The sequence below is a fragment of the Heloderma suspectum genome, chromosome 13, assembly GCF_057233095.1.
Source record: "Heloderma suspectum isolate Gila_16-S chromosome 13, 16-S_ref, whole genome shotgun sequence".
Taxonomy (NCBI): Eukaryota; Metazoa; Chordata; class Lepidosauria; order Squamata; family Helodermatidae; genus Heloderma; species Heloderma suspectum.
Window position 1 is genome coordinate 26,781,128 of NC_139470.1, and position 24,327 is coordinate 26,805,454.

Consider the following 24,327-nt stretch of genomic DNA (forward strand, 5'->3'; position numbering starts at 1 on the left):
TCTCATGTCTCCCCTTAATCTTCTCCAGGCTAATATACCCACCATTCCTCCTGGAATTGATTTCCAGACCCCTCTTTGGACACGCTTCAAGTTTATCTGACACAAACCAATTCCACCTACAGCAGTAAAAGCTGAGAACTTCTCTGGTTAGGATGTATGAGTTAAGGCTTTTTCCTGGCTGGAATGGCAATATGAATCCCTTACTGCATTCATCCTCTTACTAGTTCTGTGAGTTTCATTAATATCACCGTTTTACAGAGAGGACAACTAACATCGAGTCACATCGTTTATTCATTTTTTAATCTCTAATCCATTGATGCCCCTCTCCCCACAAGGATCAGCCTCACATCAGCTAGGATGCATAGACAATATATGTAAGCTGTCTGAAGTTGCAGAATTTGGATTTCTGTTTTCCTGATCTGCTCCATATCACGTTGTTCGGGCAAAAGTTTGGATGCAAAGGATCATTCTTCCACTGAGTAACAGCAGGGGGAGCTGGGGATGTTCAGTTTCTCGCTGCAGAGGTAGCAGGCACGTTTGCCTGAGCCATATCATCCCCTTCTGCCAGTTCGGTCCTGTCTCTTGTAGGCACTGCAGCGACTCTTGGGATGCATTTCCCCCTAATGAGCAAGGAGACTTTAGTGGAAGAGACAAGATCTGTCTCTGATCTCTTAATTTATTGTGGCTGTGAGACGAGGTGGAGCCTGACATGAGGGAAGAGTTAGGATGAGTCTGATGGCTGAGAAAGACAGCCTGTGTGGTCAGGCGAATCTGCCTTTGTCACTGCTTCTGTGTGTTTCTGCTATTCTGCTGAGCCAGTGCGGATGAATTGGGGGCTGATGGCATCTCGCCTCCCTGTCGCATTTAATTACCTTCTGGCAGACTAATCGCTTCCTCTCCCTGCTGCGGCTCTCTGCTCTGCCTCCTCCTCCCTTCCTCTGCACTTCCCTCTCCCTTCCCTCTCCTGCTGTGTGGGTCACCTTGCCTCAAGGGCTGGAGCTCCCCCCGCCCCCCAGGAGACTGGAAAGGCCACTTGGGGGTGATTAGTGTGGGAAGAAAAACTGGCTTGGAAACAGAGCTGCTGGAATGGGCTCAGGAGAACAGTCAGCTCCCTGTCTTCAGCCGAATTTCAGTATTAAATGCCCCTGATGTGTGAGGGCGGGGCAGGGTGAGGGGTCCCTGCTCCAGGGGCAGTGTGACCTGGTTCGCACGTAACACTAATCCATGGTTTATTTAGCCCATGGTTAACCCATGGTATGTTGCCCTACCCAGGGTTTATTTGGCAAATTATTAAACAAAACGTGGTTTGCTTTCCCAATCCCTAGGTTGGTTGTTTCCCTCCTCCTTTGCCTGCTCTCCTCCTGTAACCCAAATGCTTTTGCAGCACTGTACTACTACCATGTAGAACAGCTGGATTTCTGCCTGCCGCCTCTGTAGCCTGGCAAAATAACCCACAGTTCTAGGTTCACATGTAACAACAACCATGATTTAAACAACCCAGAGTTGACAGTTCAACAACAAACCATGCATTCATTTTCTGGATTGTTCGTGGTTAACAAACCATGGTTTATTAGTGTGGCTGGGTTCACACATCACGACTACCCAGAATTGTGCAAATCAGGTCTATATTAGTAACTTTCCTTGTGGTGATATCTCTTCTCCTCTCCCCCCACCTTCCATTCAATCTTCTTTTAGTACTCAAGTGCACTAAATCTGTTTGTCTGTTTGCTTGTTACATCTCCCCAAGGCAGCATGCATGATCCTCCTCTCCATTTTATCCTCACAGCAATCCTGTGAGGTATGTTTGGAGGCCTGGTTCTCACTGAAGGGACAAACTTCAGGGTGGCAAATTGCTCCCTTATTGGGGAAAAAATACTCCTATGCATCAGCCTTCCCCAACTACTATTCTATGATTCTATGAACCCGGTGCCCTCCAGATGTGTTGGACTACAACTCCCAACATGCTGGCTGGGGATGCGGGGAGTTGTATTCCAACTCACGTGGAGGGCACCAGGTCGGTGAAGACTGCTATACGTAGAACACTAGATATCCAGGAGAAAAGTCCTAACTTTCTGACCTGGTTTCCATTTTAAACTTAGCCGGCAAGCTGGGACCCACTTCAAAGGTCTGTTTCTCTCTCAGGTGATAAACCTGGGTCTGTGCCGTACTGCTTTGGACTGCAGTTGAGGACTCCCATGATGGAGTTCCTTCCCCACCCATACAAAGAACTAGCATGGGGTACGGAACAACCTGTAGACAGGTTTACTACTTCAATGAGAGCTAAGCTGTGAAACGGGAACTCTAGTTCAAATCTCACCTCAGCCATGAATTCCCTAGGTGGCCTTGAATAAACCACACTCTCTGCCTGTGCGCCATACTGTCTACCTTCCAGGGTTTGGTTGTTGTTTTTTATATAGCACTGACACACACAGTGCTTTACAAGGTTGCATGAGCAAACCCTGGAGCAAACTCTGTGTCCCTTGGAGTTTACAGTCTAAATTTTGACCATGGAGGACATGACAGCAGAGGGAGAGAATAGGAGGGAAGGTTGATACTTAAGGCTGTTCTGTTACTAAGGCCTGAGCTGCTAGTGGTAGAACTCCTGCTTTGAATGCAGAAGGCTCCAGGTTTAAGCCCTGGGTAGGGTTAGGGAAAAACCTTTGCTGAAACCCAGGAGAGCTGCTGCCAGTCAGTGTCATCAGTACTGGGCTAAATAGACCCATAGCCTGGCTCGGTATAAGACAGCTTCCTGTGTTTCTCAAAGATCACTCCCTCACCCTAAGAAAATGCTCCCTTAGGAGTGCTTCATACATGATGCTGTTCTGACACGGATGTCACGTGAGCGGGCACTTGCTTTTCTTTTTCTACATGCATGGGGTCTGTGAGAGAAAATGTCCCTGTGTGAATGGTGCTTCTGTGAAAAGGCTGAAGTGTACTTCTGCTGTGTTGCCTTGGCAATTCTGCGGCAGGCTTAAGAGCGGTTGTGGTGTTCTTTTGCCTTGCCAACTAGAACATTCTGACTTCAGTCTCTAAACTTTTGAAATGCAATTTTACATTCCATCGTTTGTTGTTCCCCTTTTAATGTGGGCTGCAGATTGTCATCTGTTACGGGATGAATCTAGAATTGCATGCAATCCCACTCACTCCAAAATAGCCCACCCTCAAATACTGTGATTAGCAGTAAATTGTAGAAAGCCAGGCAAAACACACTGTCAGTACCAGAGAGCAGCAAATCATCACAATTATTAAAAAATGTTTTTAATCTGCCTCTCAGGGCACTCTGCCCTCACAAGGTGGCGATGCACATAGCTGCTGCTAATGATTTTAAAGCACCAAGTGCAGACTGGAATAAATGTGTCTTAAGGTTTGTTTGTTTTTTAAAACCAGCAGTGATGAGGCTGGGGAGGGAATTTCAAAGGTATGGAGCAACCACTGAGCAAGTCTTATCCTTAGTGCCCATGTTCATGCAGGAATACAACCAAATCAGGGCAATCACGGTTACCAGTTATTTTAGAGATTGTGATAGCTGGTCAGCTAAGCAGGAGGTCAGGTTTTGGAGTAGCAGTCTGTTGTGCTGGAAAATAGGCATGGTAGGACAGGAACAAAAAGCAGGGGAAGGCTCCTAGGCACTCTGGGCAGCTGGAAAAGGACCATGAAGGGAGCTCTCCCTTCTTTGCCATTTGGTACTCAAAGACCTTGTTGTTAAATCTATGTAGTATCCCTCTCGGTATATAGCATCCTCAGTGTTTCATAAGCAAAAGCTAGGTGGGTCTGTCTGTTACCCACGAGTTTACAATTTAAAATAGAAAATAGACCATTGGGAAGACAACAGAGGGGAGGGTGGAATTTGCACCTTCATAGTTACAGTTGGGGAAGAGGGTTAAGGGGTTAAGTCAACACTTTCTTGTTAAAGATGGGACTTGAAAAGGGGTGGAAGGGTGGGGAGTGGCACCACATCCACACAGGTAGGCCTAGAAATGGGGGGCAGGATGGGAGACAGTAGGAGGGGGCGCTCAGAGGGCAAGAGCTCAGAGTGTGGTAGTTGCTGGAATGAAAGACACAAGAAGGAATGCAGTGGGATAAAAAGAAATGAGAAAGATTGGGGCAAAGCTGTGAAGAGTATATAGTAAGCTCATGGAGTTTGTGCTGGGGGCAAAAGGGGATGGGAAGCTAATAAAGTGATTTTGGGGAGGAGTATTAGGCAGTGGGAGAGAGGACCAATTTTTGCAGTGGAGTTTGGATAAAGAGAAGAGGACTGAGGTATGATAGGGAAAAGGCCCAGGGGGAGGTTGTAGCAGTCAAACCAGGAGATGACTGGAGTGTGAACCTGAATTTTTGCTGAGGGGACAGAGAGGAAGGGATGGATTTTTGCAGTGCTGTTCAGGGAGAAGCAACGTGATTTGATAACACATTGAGCATGGAGGCAAAAATGAGGGGGGAAGCAAGCCAGGGTAAAGGCGAGACTGTGTTCCTGCTCGACAGGGTGGATGTTGATGATGTAGACAGATATGCATAGCGACCAGGGTGAGAAAAGCTAGGGAGGAAAGAAAAGTAGCTCACTGGAGGTCATGCAAACCAAATGGAATTCATGCTGGCTTATCAGACTTGCAGAATTTCAGACACATCTGTGTCTCCCTCCAACTTCTGTCAAAACCATTTGAGCTGAAGGCTTTTTTACATTGGAATCTCTCCATCGCAGTTATCTGAATTGTTAGCTCCTTGGGGCAGGAGCCTGTCTCTCTGCCTACTTCATTTTATTTTATTTTATTTACTATAAACCCTTATGTATGAGGATATAAAGAATTATAATTCAGATGCAGATGAATATTTCCCTCTGCTGTCAGCCAGAAGAACTTGAAACTGCACAGTGGAAGAGAGAGTTTGGGGTTTCTGCAACTGAAGGGCTGCTGTGGGAAACTCGTGAGTTCATATCAATCGTCCTTTCTTCTTCGCAGAGACCTGTTATCCCCTGACTCCCTCCTGAGCTGCTTGTATCCCGGAGATCATGGGAAGAGGACTCCCAATCCTGCCAACCAGTTCCAGTTCGATAAAGTTGGGTAAGCCAGCTATGGAGAGGGAGCTGCCGCCTAAGCTTCCTCTGGCTTGGCTGTCACTGCATGCACTGTCTGTCTCTCTTTCCAGCATCCTGACCCTGAACGACTATGTCACAGAACTGGGCCACCCATACATGTGGGTGCAGAAGTTGGGGGGCCTGAATTTCCCCAAGGACCAGCCACAGGTGAGCAAAGAGTTGGCTTCTCAACCGTTGGCAAGGTGTATCCCAAGACCCGAGTAGACTTCAGTGCCTCTGCGAGTCTTTCATCTCCAAACGCAAAGGGAACAAGTGTTTGCTTCTTGATGCATGAATGAAGGCACACTGAGGGGTTGCCATGAGCATGTGGAAGTGTGTGTATATGGGGGGGATATGAGGGAGAGACCTCAGGCCCAGGGGTCAGATTTGGCCCTTTGGGGTCCCAGTCCTGCCCCCCCGTGTTCCCCAGATGGCCTCACCCTCTTTCCCCAACTGCCGATGGTTTGGTGGTTTCCCGGCTTTTGTGCAGGTTTTTCCCCATTCTAAAAGGTTGAAATGCTTCTCCTAAGGCTTAGTTATTGGCAGTGAGAGCTTTAAAGCTCCAATATAGCTGGCATTATTATTTCCCCACACACGCCTTTGTCCCCCCCCCCCCCCCCCGGAATGCCCCTGGGAGCGTCTCTAAAATTGAATTTGGACCTTCGGCTGATTATACCCCTGATATAAAGTCTGTGGGGGCGTGGATGTTTGTGTGCACATGACATATACAGATGTTTAGATGGCTACCAACTATGGGAGCAGAGTTCTAGGGCAGCGGAAGGCAAGCGGGACCCATCGGCACCCTTAGTGTGGAGTACCTAATGCTGGGTCTACGTGATGGTTTTTTTAACTGGGTAATCTCGCCAAGAAGTGAGAAATCTCTAAACATAGGAACAAGAACCTTGCCCTCTCCATAAAGCTTTGTGCCGCTCATGCAAATGTTTGCAATTTCACTGTTTCGAAAGGACGGCCTTTCCACAAAACATTCCCTAAACGAGCCCCAAACATCCAGTGTCCCTTTAGCAGCTGATTGTTGTGGTCTATGTTCTTGCTGAGAGGGAGAGGTCCAAGCTCCCCAGTCATTCCTGGTTTTCTGGCTGGTGGGTGGAGCTGGGGTATTGCCCCCCTTCCTAGTTTTTTCTTTTTCTTTTTCACACTTTTATCTCACTCTTCCTCAAAAGCGTTCAGGATGGCGTACGTGGTTCTCTTCTGCTTTTACTCAGCAACTCATGATTAGGGGCTAAACAACCCGGCGGTTAAGCCATGGTTTGTGGCTGGGTTAACTGCAGGTCTGTTTAGCCCCTCAACAACCCAGCCATCTGGGTTTGGACGTAACATTCCGCAACCTACGAACGTGTTGATAGTGGGTTGTGGAGTAAAAGCAGAAGAGGCAGGTGAACTGCAGGCAGCGTACCTGCCCACTCCCGCTCATGCACAAGAACCCATTGGTTTTTAAACCATTGGGGTGTCGTTATGTGCAAACATCAGGATCGAGTCAAGGCTTTTCAGCTGAGCTGAGATTTCAACCCGGATCTCCCCAGTCCAACACCTGGTGCCTTCCAGTTGTTTTGGGCCACAATTCTTACAATCTCTGACTCTTGCCCATGCTGGCTGGAGCATATGGGAATCATAGTCCAAAATACCTGGGGGGCACCAGGTTACCTATCCCTGCTCTAACCACAGCACCGTCCTGGCTCTCATGTGCGTAGATGTGCTCTAGGTGGACAAATGGAGAAGACCACGTTGAAGCCTTCAGTGGAAAATTAACATTCCTATATCTGTGGTCATAGAATCATAGAATAGTAGGGTTGGGAGGGGCCTACAAGGCCATCGAGTCCAACCCCCTGCTCAATGCAGGAATCCAAGTCAGAGCATCCCTGACAGATGGCTGTCCAGCCCCGTCGTGAATGCCTCCAGTGTGGGAGAGCCCACCGCCTCCCTAGGGAATTGGTTCCATTGTCGTATTGCTCTAACAGTCAGGAAGTTTTTCCTGACGTTCAGCCGGAATCTGGCTTCCTGTCGCTTGAGCCCATGATTCCGTGTCCTGCACTCTGGGATGATGGAGAAGAGATCCTGGCCTTCCTCTCTGTGACAACCTTTCAAGTACTTGAAGAGCGCTATCCTATCTCCCCTCAGTCTTCTCTTCTCAAGGTTAAACATGCCCAGTTCTTTCAGTCTCTCTTCATAGGGTGAATCGTAGTCAGGATTCTAAGAGTTCCTCCTTGAGATTCCTCTCTGTATAAATTCACTGTAAGGCAGGGGTGGGGGACCTCTTTCAGCCTGAGGGCCGGATTCCGTTTTGGGAAAGCTCTTGGGTACTGCATCCCAGTGGTGAGCGGGGCCAAAGGCAAATGGGACAGGGTCAAAAATACCAGCCCATTGTAGCTTAAAGCTCCCCAAGAACTAAGCCCTAGGAGAGGCATTTCAAGCTCTTAGAATGGGAGAAAAAACTGCACAAAAGCCAGGAAACCACCAAATGGTTGGGGGAAAGGGGATGGGGTCAGGGGAAGGGGGCGAGGCCATCTGAGGAACCCTAGGGGTCTGGTTTTGGCCCCTGGGCCTGAGTTTTACCACCCATGCCCTAAGGAAAAGGGCAGGGATGGAGTGACATCATGAGCTTTTTAGTCTGGATGAAGTTGCTGAAGGACAGAGGCAGCAGAGCCAAGAGAATACAGTCCAGCCACATCAACCCAGTTTTTGAGGCAGTTAAGGCTGGGTTGCAGCGGTGTCCTTGTCTCGCCATTGCAGAATCCTGTGATTGCCGATAACTCCCTGAGTGCCAGCCACATGGAGAGGACGATGAAATTGCTCAAGATGAGGCTGGAGTCCCGCCTCGCCCTGCACAAGCAGTTTGCTTCGCTTGGTACGTCACGGCCACCCACCTGTCCACCACCCCCTGGGGCAACAAAGTACCTCGATTCCAAACCACTGCGGCAGCAGTAGCCTTCCATCTTTTCAGGCCCAAGACCTTTCACCGCACTGACTTCTAAGGCCTAATTCTCACTTGGGGATGATAAATGTGCGTCTGCGCTGTAGCACTTTAGACTACAGAGGTAGGACGTGGGGTACACGATGGAATTCTCATCCACACACAAAATATATATTCCCTCCACATGGAAAACTAGCATTTTGGGGAGAAGATGTGGCGAAACCCCATTTTCCCTAATAGTATTTCTGTGCCTGAGCAGTTTTTTTGTACAGAAGAGCCATTCCATTATGCAGGCTCCTACCTGTAACCTGAGGTGGTACACCTCCAGCCTACACGCTGTGATAACAAGCATTTTAACATGATTAGAACCATTGTCGTCTTTAGAAAAAGGAACTGTGGGTACCTGGTACGAAAGATGAGAAAACGTAAACTCTGCCCCCACCATTTTCCTGCCAAAAATCGCCCCTTGAAGTTGCTGTAATGGCACCTTTGGGAGCAAACTATTATTAATAGAAGCTTAGCAGGGAAATGGTGTGGGGTGTGTGGGTTAATCCAGATCAGCCACCGCCCAAACACACACACACACTTCTGCTTTTTCTAAAGAAAGAGGTCTAAGCACAATAGTTCTGAAAAATGGTTTAAAAGTCATATGTAGTTTAGCTCTCAATGAGAACTAGGCCTGATTACTTATCATTTATGTCTTTTCTCTCTTTTTCTCCTCTTCCTCCTCCCTCTCCCTCCTTTTAACTCTTCTTATACACACACACACACACACACACCTCTGTGTGTCTCTTGCTGACACTCCCTTGCATTCTCTTTCTCCATTGGCAATTTGGATATAATACTGATCCGCCTTCCAGGGCTGTTGTAAGATAATGAAATGCTTTGATGCATTTTACAAATGCACTGTTCCAGTTCTTGGACGTTCTTACTGCAAAGCCTTTATAGAATAATAACTTTCATGCTACTTAACCTTCATGCCACTTTAATTAGCCAGAGCTTTAATTTAAGAAATAAATTTTTTTGTCTTCATTAGTTGAAATGTAAATTTGAAGTTTTTTTTTAATGCTCTAAAGGCAGACTCATGGCCTGGTTCACATGTAATGTGAACTGCCTAGAGAGCTCTGGCTATTAGGTGGTATAGAAATGGAATGAATAAATTAATTAATTAAAATAAAATAAATAATGTTAACTCATGGTTTATTTAAACCATGGTTTGGTACCCTGCCCAGAGTTTGACCTCTGTCCTGCTTGTGCAACAACAACCCATTGGTTTTGACCTGGTTCGCAGGATCAAAGCAACCCACTGTGGTTTGTTTAAATCAGCGTGTGCTGGGTGCCAATAGCCTAATTACCCACCAGGGTGCAGGTTGTCGTGTCATCAGAACCCAGGCAGCATGGCTTGTTTGAGGGAAAACAACCCTCAAATAACCCACGGCCTGTTGTTGGCTTATCTCTTGGTTGCTTCCCCCCTCAAGCAAGCTGTACCATATGGGTTTGGATGACATGACAAGCCACATCATTTGGACAATAACGTACTGACCTTTCTGAAGAAGGGCAGGCTCTTCTATCGTGTTGATGGGGCACTTTCTGTGTTTGGCTTCAGAACATGGGATCCTGCCCGTTTCCAGCGAGTGCCAGCACCTCTTTCCAGCAAAGATTGTGTCGCGTTTGGTGAAGTGGACGGCGCTTACCTATGAGGATTACCTGGTAGGTGGGGCTCTTTGGAAGAGCACTGGCCTCAACCATAAGAACGTCAGAAGAGCCCTGCTGGATCAGACCAAGGGTCCATCTAGTCCAGCATTCTGTTCACACAGCAGCCAACCAGCTGTCAACCAGGAACCCACAAGCAGCACACGAGTGCAACAGCACCCTCCCACCCATGTTCCCCAGCAACTGGTATACATAAGCTTACCGTCTCTGGTACTGGAGGTAGCACATAGCCATCAGGACTGGTAGCCATTGACAGCCTTCTCCTCCAGGAGTTTGTCTACCCCCCCCCCCTTTTAAAGCCATCCCAGTTGGTGGCCATCACTGTATCCTGTGGTAGTGAATTCCACAGTTTAGTTCTGCGCTGTGTGAAGATGTCCTTCCTTTTATCTGTCCTGAATCTCCCACCAATCAGCTTCATGGGGTGACCCCATTGAGTTCTAGTATTCTGAGAGAGGGAGAAAAAAGTCTCCCTATCCACATTCTCCACACCATGCATAATTGTGTACACCTCTATCATGTCTCCCCTGACCCTCCTCTCTCTAAGCTAAACCATCGCAGCTGATTTAACCTTCCCTCATAGGGGAGATGCTCCAGCCCCTAGATTGTTTCAGTTGCCCTTTTCTGCACTTTTTCCAGTTCTACAATATCTTTTTGTAGTGATGTATTTTCCCAGAATATTTTGAATTGGAAAATTTTCTAGGGAAAAAACCGTGGGATTGGATCCAGATCAAGTTGTTCTTAAAGTAGACCCATTGAAATCAATGGGAGCTTAGTTAGTCATGACTAACTAACCCACTGATTTCAACATGTCTCCTTAAGGTATGACTAAATCTGGATCCGACCCCTGGAAATTCTTCTTTTTTCCAGTAGTATTTGATTAGGATTTTAAAAAATAGAAGGATATTTCATATGGTCAAAATGTTATATTTAATCAAACTCAAAGCTCTACTTGGACATTATTTTTATTGGAATGCTGACGTGATGGTTCTGTAGCAGGGAGTTTCCTTATATGGTTTATATTTTAAGGGGAAACATAGGCTGTCAGCAGAGATTTTAGCATGTCCAAAGACCATTCATACATGCCTCTGAAGGATAGCCACCCAAAAATAATTGGTTACAACTTTGGAACTGTCCAGTTTGGGATTATATCTATCATTCTACTAATTATTTTCATGAAATGCTGCATTTTTTAGAAACTGAAAAGTTCCTGTGGGAAAATGAAAATTTTCCACCCCACATTGCTGGCCTCAGCTCCCCACTTATACACAGGGATTTGAATGAAGTGAACCAATCCGTGGTTGTGTTATGAGAGACGGGACCAAACCACACCATTGGCTGTGAACATATAGTGTGCACTCCACTCACCTCTAGTTTATTGCTCTTCCGTCGTAGGAGTTGCCCTACACTAAAGATGTCGTAGAGGCTGGCTTGGCAGAGGACACTCACCTGTATTACACGGCACTGGTAGAAAGAGGGACAGGTAAGTCCGTTTCTCTTCTCCTGTGCTTCCTCCAGCAGGTTGGAGAAGCATACATTACTGTTATCCAGGGAGTGAGGAGGTGGAATGTTTCCAATATTCTGATGGGACTGAATATGCCAAAGCAACCTCTATCTCATTAATAGATGGAGGGATTGTAGCTCCATGGTAGAGCATGTGATTTGCATGTGGAAAGTCCCAGTGTCAGTCTCCGGCATGTTTAGGTAAGAGAGAGATGCACAATCTTTCTGACCCTGAGGGGTGCGTGACATGCTGGCGCAGGCGAGGGGGGCACACGCATGTCTGCCAGTGACCCCAATGATGCAGATTATTCTTTCCAGTGACAAAAAATGGCCCGTATAAGGATACCTGGGGGAGGGAGTAGAGAGCCTTCGCTCTGGCAAAGTGGCCTGTGTGGTGGAGGTAGAGGAAAAGAGTTTGTCTTCTCTGAAATAGGTTTCTGTTGGCACTGAAAACTGTGGGTCCAAAGGGGTTGTTTAGTGTGTTGGGGCTCAGACCCCACCTCTGCCTTGTCCTCAGCCTTTGGGGTAGGTGACTTGCCATTTGCCTTGCCTCCTGTGGCAGCCATTTTGTCTTGGTGCCCAGGACAGTTTCTCAGATTGCCAGATGTGCCCACAGGCCCAAAAAGGTTCCCTGCCCCTTACTTAGGGAGAGGAGGATCCCTGCGCAGTAGGCCTTGGTGTGTTGTGATCCTAGCGCCCCCACCCCCCCCCCCCCGGCCTCTGGTCCTCATTTCTGACGTAGGTTGTTTGCTTAAGCTTTGCATAAGTCTGCCTCCTTGGTCTTGTTTAGTTTAATTCATTCAGTATTTATACCCTGTGTTTCCATTAAAACAATAACCAGGGGGGCTTACAATAAAATAATAAAATATAACAGTATAGGATTAATATGCGTTTGTTAAAGCGGCGAACAAGGAATATTTGCGGGTGTGCCTCTCCCTGTGCCAGCCTGCCTGCGACTTCAGATCATCAGTGCAGGATCTTCTGTAACGTACCTGAAGGAGTTACGCCTCGACAAGGGAAAGAGCCGTCTTAGTTGTGGAGCCCAGACTCTAGAGTGCTGTCCGCACAGAGGTGCAGCTGATGCTGGCGTTGCAATTGTTTCAGCATCGGCTCAAGCCCTTTTTGTTTGCCCAGGCATTGGAATTGGTTGATGTCGTCTGCGCTATTGTTTTAGCTGCCTTCGCTGTGTTTGTTATGATGCGGTTAGAGTGTTTTTATTGGATGATGTATTATTTTAATTACATTTGTACACCACCCTGAAATCCTCAAGGGTGAAGGATGGTTTAAAAAATGTTTTAATAAATACAATTTTAAAATAGTTAAAACAACAGCAGACAGAGGTAGTAATGCTTCAGCAGAGACATAGTCAAAGTTAGCTTGAACGGCTCATTAAAAAGTCTTCATCATCTGCTGAAAGATGAAAAGAGAAGGGAGCCTGGTGAATCCCCACCAGGAAGGTGTTCCAGCATCATGGTGCCAGCATGAGGAAGGCCCCGATGCTTGTACCCATGTGCCAGATGTCTCACATGGCTTTCAAATCTTTGGTGGTTCTTTGAGTAGAAGGGAGGCATGGGGAGGTTTTTGTTTGTTTTTTTTTTTGCAAGCTCTTCTCCCGAACCAGGGATGCAGAACCTCCTGCTCATGCGGCCTCTTGGGGATTTTCCAGGAGGCGGGGCTTAGGCTCCAAGCCCATCCTCTGGAGGAATCCCCTCGGAGGGCATCCCCCCCCCCCCCGCTGTTATATCTGGTCTGAAACTGGAGATAACAGTGGGAATTCCCCTGGCGGCATGCAGCAGAAGCCCAGCTGCTATCCCCAATCTCCGATCTAAGATAGCAGCAGAGATGTGGGGTGGCCTGGCGGTGAGGCTTGCCTGCACCGGGAAGAGCAGCCACACGCCCTATGTGTGTGCGAGTCCCAGTGCCCCTTGTCCCTGCTGCTGTCCCCGATTGGAGGTAACAGTGGGGGTGTGGGACAGCTTGGGTCGCTTTCTCCATGCTGGAAGATGGCAGAGCTGTGTGCCTCCTTCCAGCATGGAGAAAAATAAGGAGGGTGATGTCAGGGGGTTGGGCCACGCCCCCTGGCATTATCTGCTCCACGGTGGGCCTGGTGGGGGGACAGTTTCGTCCCCCAACACCACAGTACAATTCTGCACTCCAGTCCTAAACTATAAGGGGCTAGAAATGTTTTGTGAGAGGGAGGAAGGGATCCTGCGCCAGACGATTGTCCACACGCCGCCCTGCCGATAGCCTTCCCTTCCCTTTATGTCGCAGCCAAACTCCAGGCAGCTGTGGTGCTGAATCCCGGCTACTCGTGCATGCCGCCCATCTTCAGCCTGTGCCTGAACTGGAAAGGGGAGAAGACCAACAGCAATGACGACAACATCCGGGTAAGTTGCAGAAAGAGAACCACAGAAAACGGCCGGGCTGGGCAGCGGCTGCTGACTCCTGTCCCTCCCCAGCGCAAACAGCTTCGGCAGAGTAGAAAATGGCTGCATATCCATTCAACCGGTCTGTGGTGTGTGCCCACCCACGCTCTCATTAAAGTGGAGCACAGTCCATCAGGAAGGCCTTCAGGAGAACCTGACTGCCACACTCTTGTGCAGGATACCTTCCCGATGGATTGGTCCCTGCGGCTCAGATCTGGCTTTCTCCCTCCCCCTGCTGCCACTTGGGATACCTGGGTCTCATTTTGCCTTGCTGTTGATCTCGAACTGTGCAGCTGGAGCATCTGCCCCACACTTTCGGGAGTGCGTGTCAATGCGGGTGAGCGCTTGCCCAGCTCCAGGCATCATAAAGGATGAGGAGGCCAGAGCAGCCAGCAAGCAGGGCATCTGCTGGGATGTCCTGAGGGGCTGACTTCTCTCTCTTCCTCCCCTTCCCTTGTTCTTTGCAGGCCATGGAGAGTGAGGTCAGCGTGTACTACAAGGAGCTCTACGGTCCCAAGCCAGGCTACCAGCTCCTGACCAATCAGCTGCAGCGCTTGTGCGTTGTTCTGGATGTCTACCTGGAAACGGAGACCCACGATAACAGCGTGGAGGGACCGAAGGAGTTTCCGCAGGAGAAGATGTGTCTGCGTTTGGTCAGGTAGGTAGGAGCGGGGCTGCATGTGTCCAGTGCCGTGGTGGATCTAAAGCAGAGCCGGCGAAACGGGGGGAAAGGTCTTGCACCGCTCCCGGAAGGACTGCAGGCTCAGGCTGTGGCCGGTCTCTAGGTGAAAGAAATTCCAGAGTGGCACGCAAGCAGCTTGTCTAAAAGACAAATAGAGTTGAGTGTTGTCTACTCTAAAAGATATCTCCCCCCCAAAAAAAACCATGCAACAAGAAACTTGATTCGACAGCCTACTTAAATTGTAATGTTTTCTTACTTTGCATGATTCTGCTTGCTTTTGACATGGGAGGTGGCAGCTCAAGCAGCTATGCAGGTCCTGAGACTCTGGCTGCTGGAAGTCAGTCTCCATCCCTCTGGCTTTTGAGGCTTCACTAAGCAGTGGCCATACACACTAATGCCTATTCTTGCAATCTTAAGGGCTAGAATCTTTTTTTAAATTAAAAAAAGCTAGTTGCCTCAAAATGCTGATATCTGTGTCTGGTATTCAGTTCTGTGCTTGTGTAGTGCTACTGCAGAATTCCACAGTGCAAACAGCCCTGTTCCTTAATTCCCTGCCCGCCGACTTGCTCTAGAATGCTGCTGTTCCTGAAAGCCCCTTACAGTACCTGTTTTCTCACTGTGCGTGTCTGCCAAATTGGTAACTAGTCCTGGAGCACAGCCTGCAAAAATACTGTGTCCCCATTGGCGCCCAGCTTTTCTTTCTTTTTAATATCAGGGCACAGGATTTTGCTATTATATCTTGAGTTTTGAAATCCTAGAAGTGCTTGTTTCTGACAACAGCTGTGGTCTTCACAAATCTCTAAGTAAAATCAACAAGTTGTCTTAACTCTGTTTTGAGAGTTGGAATTTTAAAACAAGTAATTATTCCTAACAACAAAGCCAAAGTGAAGCTCATAAGATTGAAATTCAAAAAGCAGTTAGGTGGGTTCTGATCTTGCAGTTTTCTTCAGTGGCTGACATACATAAAATAGTGATCTGGCTCCTTCAGAGTTCAGTCAAAGAGTTCAGGGTTATTTTTATTTATTAAATTTATTTTAATTTTTTTTAATTAAATTTATTAATCGCCTATCTGGCTGGTCACGCAGCCACTCTGGGCGATGTACAACATATAATAAAACAGTTTAAAACAATAAAATTCTACAATAAAAACATTTATTTATTTATTTATTTCTATACCGCCCAATAGCCGAAGCTCTCTGGGCAGTTCACAAAAATTAAAACCAAACAACACACAATAAAACAATTTAAAATATATAGAACATTAAAACCACAATATAACAATACGATCACAGTAAAACGTAGCAGCAGTGCAGGAGTTTAAAATACAGATTTTAAACAGCAAAGATAAAAATTTAGAAAGCTAAAATGCTAAAATGCCTGGGAAAATAAAAAGGTCTTCACCTGGCGCCGAAAGGAATACAATGTAGGTGCCAGGCGAACCTCACTAGGGAGCTCATTCCAGAGCCGGGGTGCCACAACAGAAAAAGCCCTCCACCTAGTAGCCACCCGCCTCACTTCCTTTGGCAGGGGCTCACGGAGAAGGGCCGCTGACGATGATCTTAAAGTCTGGGCAGGCACATATGGGAGGAGGCGATCCTTCAGGTAACCTGGCCCCAAGCCGTTAAGGGCTTTGAATGTTAATACCAGCACTTTGAATCAGGCCCGGAAATGGACTGGCAGCCAGTGCAGCTGGAAAAGTACTGGCGTAATATGAGCTCGCAGGCCAGTCCCTGTTAACAATCTTGCTGCCCTATTTTGGACCAGCTGAAGTTTCCGGACCGTTTTCAAAGGCAGCCCCACGTATAACGCATTGCAGTAATCCAGACGAGAAGTTATCAGAGCATGGATAACTGTAGCTAGGCTATCTCTGTCCAGATAAGGGCGTAGTTGGTATACCAGCCTAAGCTGATAAAAAGTGCTCCGTGCCACTGAGTTCACCTGTGCCTCAAGTGACAGTTCTGGATCCAAGAGCACCCCCAAACTACGAACCTGATCCTTTAGGGGGAGTGCAACCCCCTCCAGAACAGGTTGAATATCACCTAGCCGGGCAGACGAACCACCCACTAACAGTACCTCCGTCTTGTCTGGATTGAGTTTCAGTTTATTAGCCCTCATCCAGTCCATTACCGTGCCCAGGCACTGATTCAGAACAGCCACTGCCTCACCTGGTTTTGATGAGTGAGGTAGAGCTGGGTGTCATCTGCATATTGATGGCACCTCAGCCCACACCTCCGGATAACCTCCCCCAGCGGTTTCATGTAGATGTTAAACAGCATGGGGGACAAAATAGAGCCCTGTGGAACCCCATGGCACAATTGCCATGGCACAGAGCAATAATCCCCCAGCACCACCTTCTGGAATCGGCCATCCAAGTCGGAGCGGAACCACTGTAGTGCAGTGCCTCCAACTCCTAACCCAGACAACCTCTCCAGAAGGATACCATGGTCGATGGTATCGAAAGCCACTGAGAGGTCCAGGAGAATCAACAGGGTCGCACTCCCCCTGTCCCTCTCCCGGCAGAGGTCATCCCACAGGGCGACCAAGGCAGTTTCCGTTCCAAAACCAGGCCTGAAGCCCGATTGAAATGGATCTAGATAATCCATTTCATTCAACAGTGCCTGGAGCTGTCCTACAACCACCCGCCCAAGCACCTTGCCCAGGAAGGGGATGTTGGCCACTGGCCTATAATTGTTAACATCCTCTGGGTCCAGGTTAGGCTTATTCAGGAGTGGTCTAATTACTGCCTCTTTTAAAGCGGCAGGCACCACTCCCTCTCTCAAGGAGGAATTTACAACCTCCTGGACCCAGCCGGACAACCCCTCCTTGTTTGATTTAATAAGCCATGAAGGGCAAGGGTCGAGCACACAAGTGGTCGATCGGACTTGGCCAAGCACCTTGTCCGCATCCTCAGGCCTCAGTAACTGAAACTCATCCAATAAAACTGGACCAGATGGTGCTCTGAATGCCTCTACCAATGGAGCTGCATTAATGGTGGTGTCCAATTCATGATGAATCTGAGCGACTTTATCCTCAAAGTGCTGTGCAAACTTGTCACAGCGTGCTGCCGAGGGTTCCACCGTCTCTCTCCCTGGCCCAGAATGTAACAGGCCGTGAACTACTCGGAAAAGCTCCGCTGGACGACACTGAGCCCTCGACACTGAGAAGATGCAATGCTGGTGGAAAAGAACTGTCTCTTTGCCACCCTCACTGCCACAGAGTAGGCTCGATAGTGGGCTCTTACCTGTTTAGAAAACATTTTCTAAAATACCCTAACCCACCCCAAATGCCTGCCTGAACAACCACGTTTTTAATGCACGGCGGAAGCTCATTAAAGAGGGGGCATGGCGGAGTTCCCTAGGGAGGGAGTTCCACAGAGTGGGGGCCACCACAGAGAAGGCCCTCTCCCTCGTCCCCACCAGTCTAGCTGTCCTGGCTGATGGGACAGAGAGAAGGCCATCCGAGGCTGATCTTGTTAAGCGGCCTGTCTGGTGCTGCTGGGTTGCACTCATCCACCCTGGAACTTAGCATGATTTTTTTTTTTGTAGAAGGCGAATGTAAACCATTCTACAACACGATGTCTGCTTATTGGACTGTTTATCTGGGTATGTTAAGTCTACATATAGTCAAGTGCAAACTCCTGGAGTATCCATCTCATTTGGGCTAAATTTGAATGCCTGATCTTTCCACATCTGCCAGTGGCCTCCATGGAAGTTTATTGCTCACAGCATTTGCCTGTGTATGATACACTTTCTCTCAGAGTAAAAGGGAGAGGTCATGACATAGTCCTAGAGCCCCGGCTTTGCATGCCAGATTAAATCCCTGGCAGCAGAACTGGGAAAACTCCTGCTCGCAGCCCTGGAGAGCCACGGCTGCCAGTCATTGTCAGCAGTACTGGACGGGTAGACCAAGGGTCTGACTTGGTATAGGCAGCTTCCTGTGTTCCTAAAACAAGCATGTACCTGTTTCCGTCAAGCCACAGGATGGAAGCTGTCATTTTTAACTAGCTGCGCCTTACATAAGTAATCTTTTCTCTCTCTTCTCCATCCCCACCCATCCCCTTTTTGGCACATATTGTTTCTGCTTTTGCTGTCCCTTCTCCCCCTGCCCCCTTGTCATCTCCCTCCTTGTGTAGCTGTGAGCCTCACTTGGCACACCTGCTCCATCTGCCTGCCTGCAAGAGAGCTCATCTCCCCCCCACTCCCCCATCTCTCTCCTTCCCATTCAGGGCTGGGGAGGAAGGAATTCTATATCTAGGGAATGGCTGCTCATTCCTCTGGATCCTGGAGCTTTGATCTTGGCTCCAGTGTCTCTTTGGGGCCTGTCTCCAGTTTCATCTTTACTTCCAAGCATGGCATCTTCTAATTTTGCACCCACAAGTGGAATGTGTCTTCTGCTTGATGGCACTGGGGCTGGTGCTCTGGCTGTCATCCCTTCTCTTCACTTCACCAAAGGCACTCAAAGGAGTAAATAGAACATTGTGAAACAAATCAAAGGCTGCAGCATAATGTTTCTGTAACCAAAATAGGGGAGAGAGGTTGGGGCGTGTGTGGAACACTGAAAAGGAGAGACTGGAGATAGGACATCTACGGGCAATTGATCTCCTGAAGGATGGGGTTTGTGGGGAAGGAAAGCAGCCTCTCACACATAGTTTTCAGGTTATATTTATTTATTTGAAGTATTTTTATGCTGCTCCTCAGCCAAAATGGCTCCCACAGCAGCTTATATATAATTACGTCAGGTTCTGTTCTGAGGGTTTTAAAGAAGACTTCTTCTAGAATCTTGAGGACTATATACTTGAGATTTATAATGAAGGCTATGATTCTGGGAATTCTGCAGGCTGCAGTAGATTCCATGCTGAAATCCAGACTCCCTTGGTTGTAACATGACAACAGAGATGCAGAATTCTAGTCTCTCTGTATTTAACTACTTTTTGTTTTGCTTGTATGTGTAATGTTAATGAACTGACTTCTCTGTTCCAGGTTAAAATACTTCGGCCTGGTTCACAATTCCTGGGTTGATTAACCCAGGAATTGCAGAGATGACTGGAGTGTGTGAGCCATTTCTGCTTTTAACCAACAGCCCAGGAACACTCCATTCATTGTTTTTTTGTGTGATGTGCAAACCCATAAACTTTGGGTTGTTTATGGGTTAAACAGTCCAGAGTTAATCCAGCAACAAACCATGGGTTCCTGGGTTGTTGATTAAAAGTGGAAATGGTTTGTGCAATCTGCTCGTCACTAGCAATTCCTGGGTTAAACAACATGTGAACCAGGTCTTTGTGTTTAGTCTTCTGATACTTCTCCCACCTGGCAATCGTATCTCCTCTCCTTGTTATGTCTTGTGTGTTCAGTTGTGTGCTCTTTGGGTTGGGGACCTTTTTGTTTTTTTTAATAGTTGTAAGGAGCATAGTATGAGTTGCGTTCAAGGCAGTCCCACTGCAAGTGCAAAATTATTTGGTCTTTCTCTGTGCAAAGATAGGCAGCCTGGTGTCCTCCAAACGTTTGGGACTACAACCCCCATCACCCCCAGCCAGCATGCCCAGTGGCCAAGGATTCTGGGAATTGTGGTCTAAAACATCTGGAAGACACCAGGTCAAGGAAGTCTTTAATACGGCATTTGCAGCTTTTCTTACAATAGCCTTTGAAACTCAAAAGTCTCTCTCCTTTCTTAGGGGGCCCAATCGGATGAAACCCTTCAAGTACAACTATCCTCAGGGCTTCTTCAGCCATCGTTGAGTCCTGGGGCTGGCAGCTCTATCCAAGAAGAGAGAGTCGCTCTCTGGCGTTCTTGGTTGACGGATCCCCAGCTTTGGCCAGGCCAGAGGGTTCGGCCTGCCCGCCGCTTTGGTTCATTCCATTCCATTATCTGTAGCGGGGGTAGCTTTGAAATAATTAAAATTTTAAGAAGAGTGTGTTTCCTAAATCCTGTGTAAAGTATCATTTTGTATCATTTCTCATCTTGTTCTACAGACAATCCAAGATATATGAGAGGGAAAGAGAGAAGGGTTTGATCCTTGGAGCCTAAGCATAAGAACATAGGAAGAGTTGTGCTGGATCAGACCAGAAGCCTACCCGGTCAGTCCAGCGTCCTGTTTCGCACAGTGGCCAGACAGATTCCCCTGGGAAGCCCACATACATGACAGCAACAGCACCCTTCTGCTGCTTGTCCCCCAGCCATTGGTGTTCAGAAGCAGGCTGCCTCTGACCCTGGAGGTAGCATATACCCATCGGGGCTAGTAGCCATGGATAGCCTTTATTCTCCATGAATCTGCCTAATCCCCTCTTAAATCTGACTGAGTTGGTGGCTTCCCACATAATTTGGTTGTAAATTCCATAGCTTAACCACGTGCTGGGTGAAAGAGGACTTCCGTTTGTCCATCACCATGCACCATTCAGCGCCGTTAGAGTAAGAGCCCAGGCTTTCAGTGTCAGTATTGGTGCCTCATCCCACGTTCAAGGAAGTTGCTTCAGTCTTCTCTGTCAGGGCCTCCTGTCTTTCTGTATGAGAGCCTCTGCTCTGAACAACAAAGGAAGGCACGGGGTGCTGTGCTGGGAGTCGAGATTGCCCAAGATTGCTGTGAGGCCTAACGGACTGAGCACCTCCACAAGCCCCAAATTAGACACTCGGCATATGAAGCTGCCTTAATAATGAGTCACATCATTCATCCATTTAACCCAGGATTTCCTACTTGGGCTGGCAGTGGCTCCTTAAACCTTTCAGCCAAAGGTTGTTTCCCAGTTCTGCTTGCTAAAATCCTCTAAGTGGGGAATTGCAGGGACTGGACCTAAGACCTCCAGGATGCAAAGCACATATTCTTCCACGGAACTGCTGCTAGGTGGGCTGAGTGTTTGCTTACAAGAGTGATTTGTGGGGAGGTTTAAATGGCAGTAGGACCCCTCTGTCCCTCCATCACACCTCTTCCTCCTGTGTCTGTTGGATTTGGTCAAGCACTAGGAAGGCTCTGGGGCTTTTCTCAGCACTTCTGCACCATTACTCGTTGAGAAGGAGAAGCAGATACTTTTCCTTTTTCCCCATCCCACCCCCTCCCTGCCTCAGTCCCAGCCAAGGTCCGGTTCATTCCATTCTGTGGCCATCACATCCACCCTGGTCAAGGCTTCTTGAAAGTAGGAACCCTAGTCCTTTAGGAGAGAAGGGACAGGCAACTGACTGAAAGGGCAAGAGAGGGCCAGTAGAGACAGAACCCCAGTCAGGGCACTGTCTTGCCCCAGTAGACCTTTGATAATTGCCCAGGGGTCACTTTGTACATTCCCCCCACCCCCAGCTTTGTGTAAGGAAATATAATGGAGATAAATTCAAAGTGCTACATTTAGGTACCAAATACACCAAAGGCATAAGAGGGGGGAGACCTGGTTTGTCAGCAGTACATGTGAAAAGGATCTAGATATCTTAGTGGATCATAAAATGAGCATGAGTGGCGGTGTGATGCACCTGCTAAATAAACTAATTGCAATCTTAAGCTGCATTAACAGCAGCATAGTGTCCAGGTGACGGGATGTGGTCAGGCCCTGTCTGGAGTACTGTGTCCAGTTGTGGGTACCACATTTAAAGGGCACACTGACAAACTCAAGTATGTCCAGAGGAGGGCAGCCAGGATGGTGAAGGATCTGGAAAACAAGTCACGAGGAACAATTCAAAAAGGGAAGCAGATTTCGGCTAAATATTAAGCGGAACTTATTAAGGGTAAGAGCTTTTTGACAGTGGAACAAGCTGCCTCAGGAGGTGGTCGTCTGTACTTTGCTGGAGATATTTAGACAGAGCCTGGATGGCCGTCTGTCAGGGATGCCGCAGTTGCAAGATTCCTGCATTGAGCAAGGGGTTGGACTAGATGACCTCTGAGTTCCTGGGGGAAACATTTACTTGAAAACTGGCTGTCTGACTTGTTACAATTGCATCTGTTTTGGAAGCTGCAGCCACAGCATTTCTTGCACCCTTCTACGAAAACTGTCTTGGTATGAAGCAATTGACCCTCCACCCCTCGTGCCGTTCTTGTATCAGCGCCAGCTATTAGAGATGCTGCTTGCACAGATGTGCAGGTGGGGGAGGAGGCACAGCAGAAGTAACCTGCCATCCATTGCAACCAAGATGCTAAAGGGAGACCTGCAAAGGCGGGGGGGGGGGGTGAACAGGCAGATCCTACTGCACAAGAGCTGCATTGATGGGTTTGCAGAGGGCCAGCCCTGCCAATGGAAGATGTGGGGACCTCTTGCTCAGATCTTCCCTGGCTGGATGGAGAAGTGGATGGAGCTGCAGCTGCTTTTCTCTATTCCCACCTTCAAATGTTACTTTCCAGCTTCCTTTTCTGTCAAATCACCTGGCTCCTTTCCAGAAAAGAAGAATGCAAGAAGCAAAGCTGCACTGCAGCTTCCATTAGGAACCTATTTTTAGCCCCACGTTGTGCTTAATTCTGTACAAGCGGTGGGAGAGCCTTGGAGGATGGGATGTTGGCAGAGCTGAGAAGAAAGAGACCAGGTTTGGGGGCAGGGGGCGGGGATGACACACAAGTGCGAATGATGTAGAAAGAAAACCAGGACCCATTGGGAGAGATCAAAGAAACTAGGAGATGCCAGACATCTGCAAGCTATTAAGAGGCTGGCACGGTTGCTATGCCCACTTTTCATGTGCTGGTTGAAAAACCGCTGACTGCTTAACAGGGGCTCACCCGTAATCTCTCCTCCGTGGGGTTTTGCAGCAATAAATGTGTTTTCTAACAGCAATTAGTATTTGTAGTGCGTGCTTTCTTAATTACTCAAAGTGCTTGCTTAAAACCATTCTGCAAGGAATAGAAGGCTAATAATCTCCCCCTATCATAGAGTGAGGGTGGGGATGGTAAAAGGCCTTCCACTTTAGTCTCCATTCAACTGAAGGAGGCAGCCTGAGCCCCTCTGTTTGTATTAAAAAGTCAGGGAGAGCCAGTCTGCTGGATCATGTCCAGCTCTCAACATTATCATTTTTTTGCAGCTTACTTCACCTCGTGGTTGCCAACCACTTTAAGGTTATTTTTGTTGGCATTTTGTCCACCCCTCTTGTGAGTCAGTGACGACTCACACTTCCAATGTCTAAAGTTCACACACGTAGGGCAAAATCCTATGCATGTTTAGACAGGAATAAGTCCTGCAGCTCCCAGCATTCCCCTGCCAGCATGGGTGGCTGGGGGCTGCTGGGAGTTGTAGGACATATTTCTGGCTAAACGTGTATAGGATTCTGGCCCAAATGACTAAGAATGCCCTCGGTGTCCAAATCTTCTGCAAATGTGTGTGGGTCAAGACAGTGTGTATCCAATCAAATATGAGATGGAGCCCAAAGAATATGTAAGGCAAGGATAGGGAACCTCCAGCCCACAGGAGATGGGAGATAGAAGATTTCCCTCCTTGCTCTCATGCTGCCAAGTGAGGCTTTAAAAATGGATGCTTTTAAAAGCCTAATTGCAGCATGGGAAGAATTGCAATAAATATGGACTTGAGCATGCTCCGGGAGAGAGCGCAGGACAGGAAGGCCTGGCGTGTTATGGTCCATGGGGTCACGAAGAGTCGGACACGACTGAACGACTGAACAACAACATTGCTGGGGGGGAGGGGGCTAACATTCCCTAACCCTGCATCTCACCACCACCACCACCAAAATGCCTCTCCCCGGCTGTATTTAGGATTTTAAAAGCATCCACTGCATACACACACACACGTGCGTGTGTGAGAGAGAATGAATGGGGTCTGGGCAATCACATTGGGGCTGCATGCTAGCCATGGGGTAGCCCTGCCCACAGCTGGCATATGACCCCTGACATGCTTGCCCAGAACCAATTTGGCCCTGGCACCAAAAAAGGTTCCTTACCCCTATTATATGAAGAGCAAAGAACCATATTTATCCTGATACCAATTTAAGCCTGCAAAGGGTTTACTATTGGGCAAGTCGACATAAGATGCATTAGGGGATTCACATCTCAAGCAATTATCACTGGTAGTTGTGCTTAGAGCTTGGCTGTGAGTAG

General features: G+C 48.0%; 1 protein-coding gene across 2 annotated transcripts in view; it reads left to right on the forward strand.

Annotated features, from left to right (window-relative positions):
- Positions 1–23,054, forward strand: part of THOC5 (THO complex subunit 5) — a 42,106-nt gene extending 19,052 nt beyond the window's left edge. For both annotated transcript variants that reach the window (XM_084819382.1, XM_084819383.1), the window contains 8 exons: positions 4,956–5,057; positions 5,143–5,239; positions 7,820–7,934; positions 9,607–9,710; positions 11,106–11,193; positions 13,485–13,600; positions 14,107–14,297; positions 19,993–23,054. In XM_084819382.1, the coding sequence (XP_084675508.1) occupies positions 4,956–5,057; positions 5,143–5,239; positions 7,820–7,934; positions 9,607–9,710; positions 11,106–11,193; positions 13,485–13,600; positions 14,107–14,297; positions 19,993–20,056 (877 nt within the window). In that variant the 3' untranslated portion in view covers positions 20,057–23,054. The remainder of the gene's footprint in view (positions 1–4,955; positions 5,058–5,142; positions 5,240–7,819; positions 7,935–9,606; positions 9,711–11,105; positions 11,194–13,484; positions 13,601–14,106; positions 14,298–19,992) is intronic.
- The last annotated feature ends 1,273 nt before the right edge of the window (positions 23,055–24,327 follow it).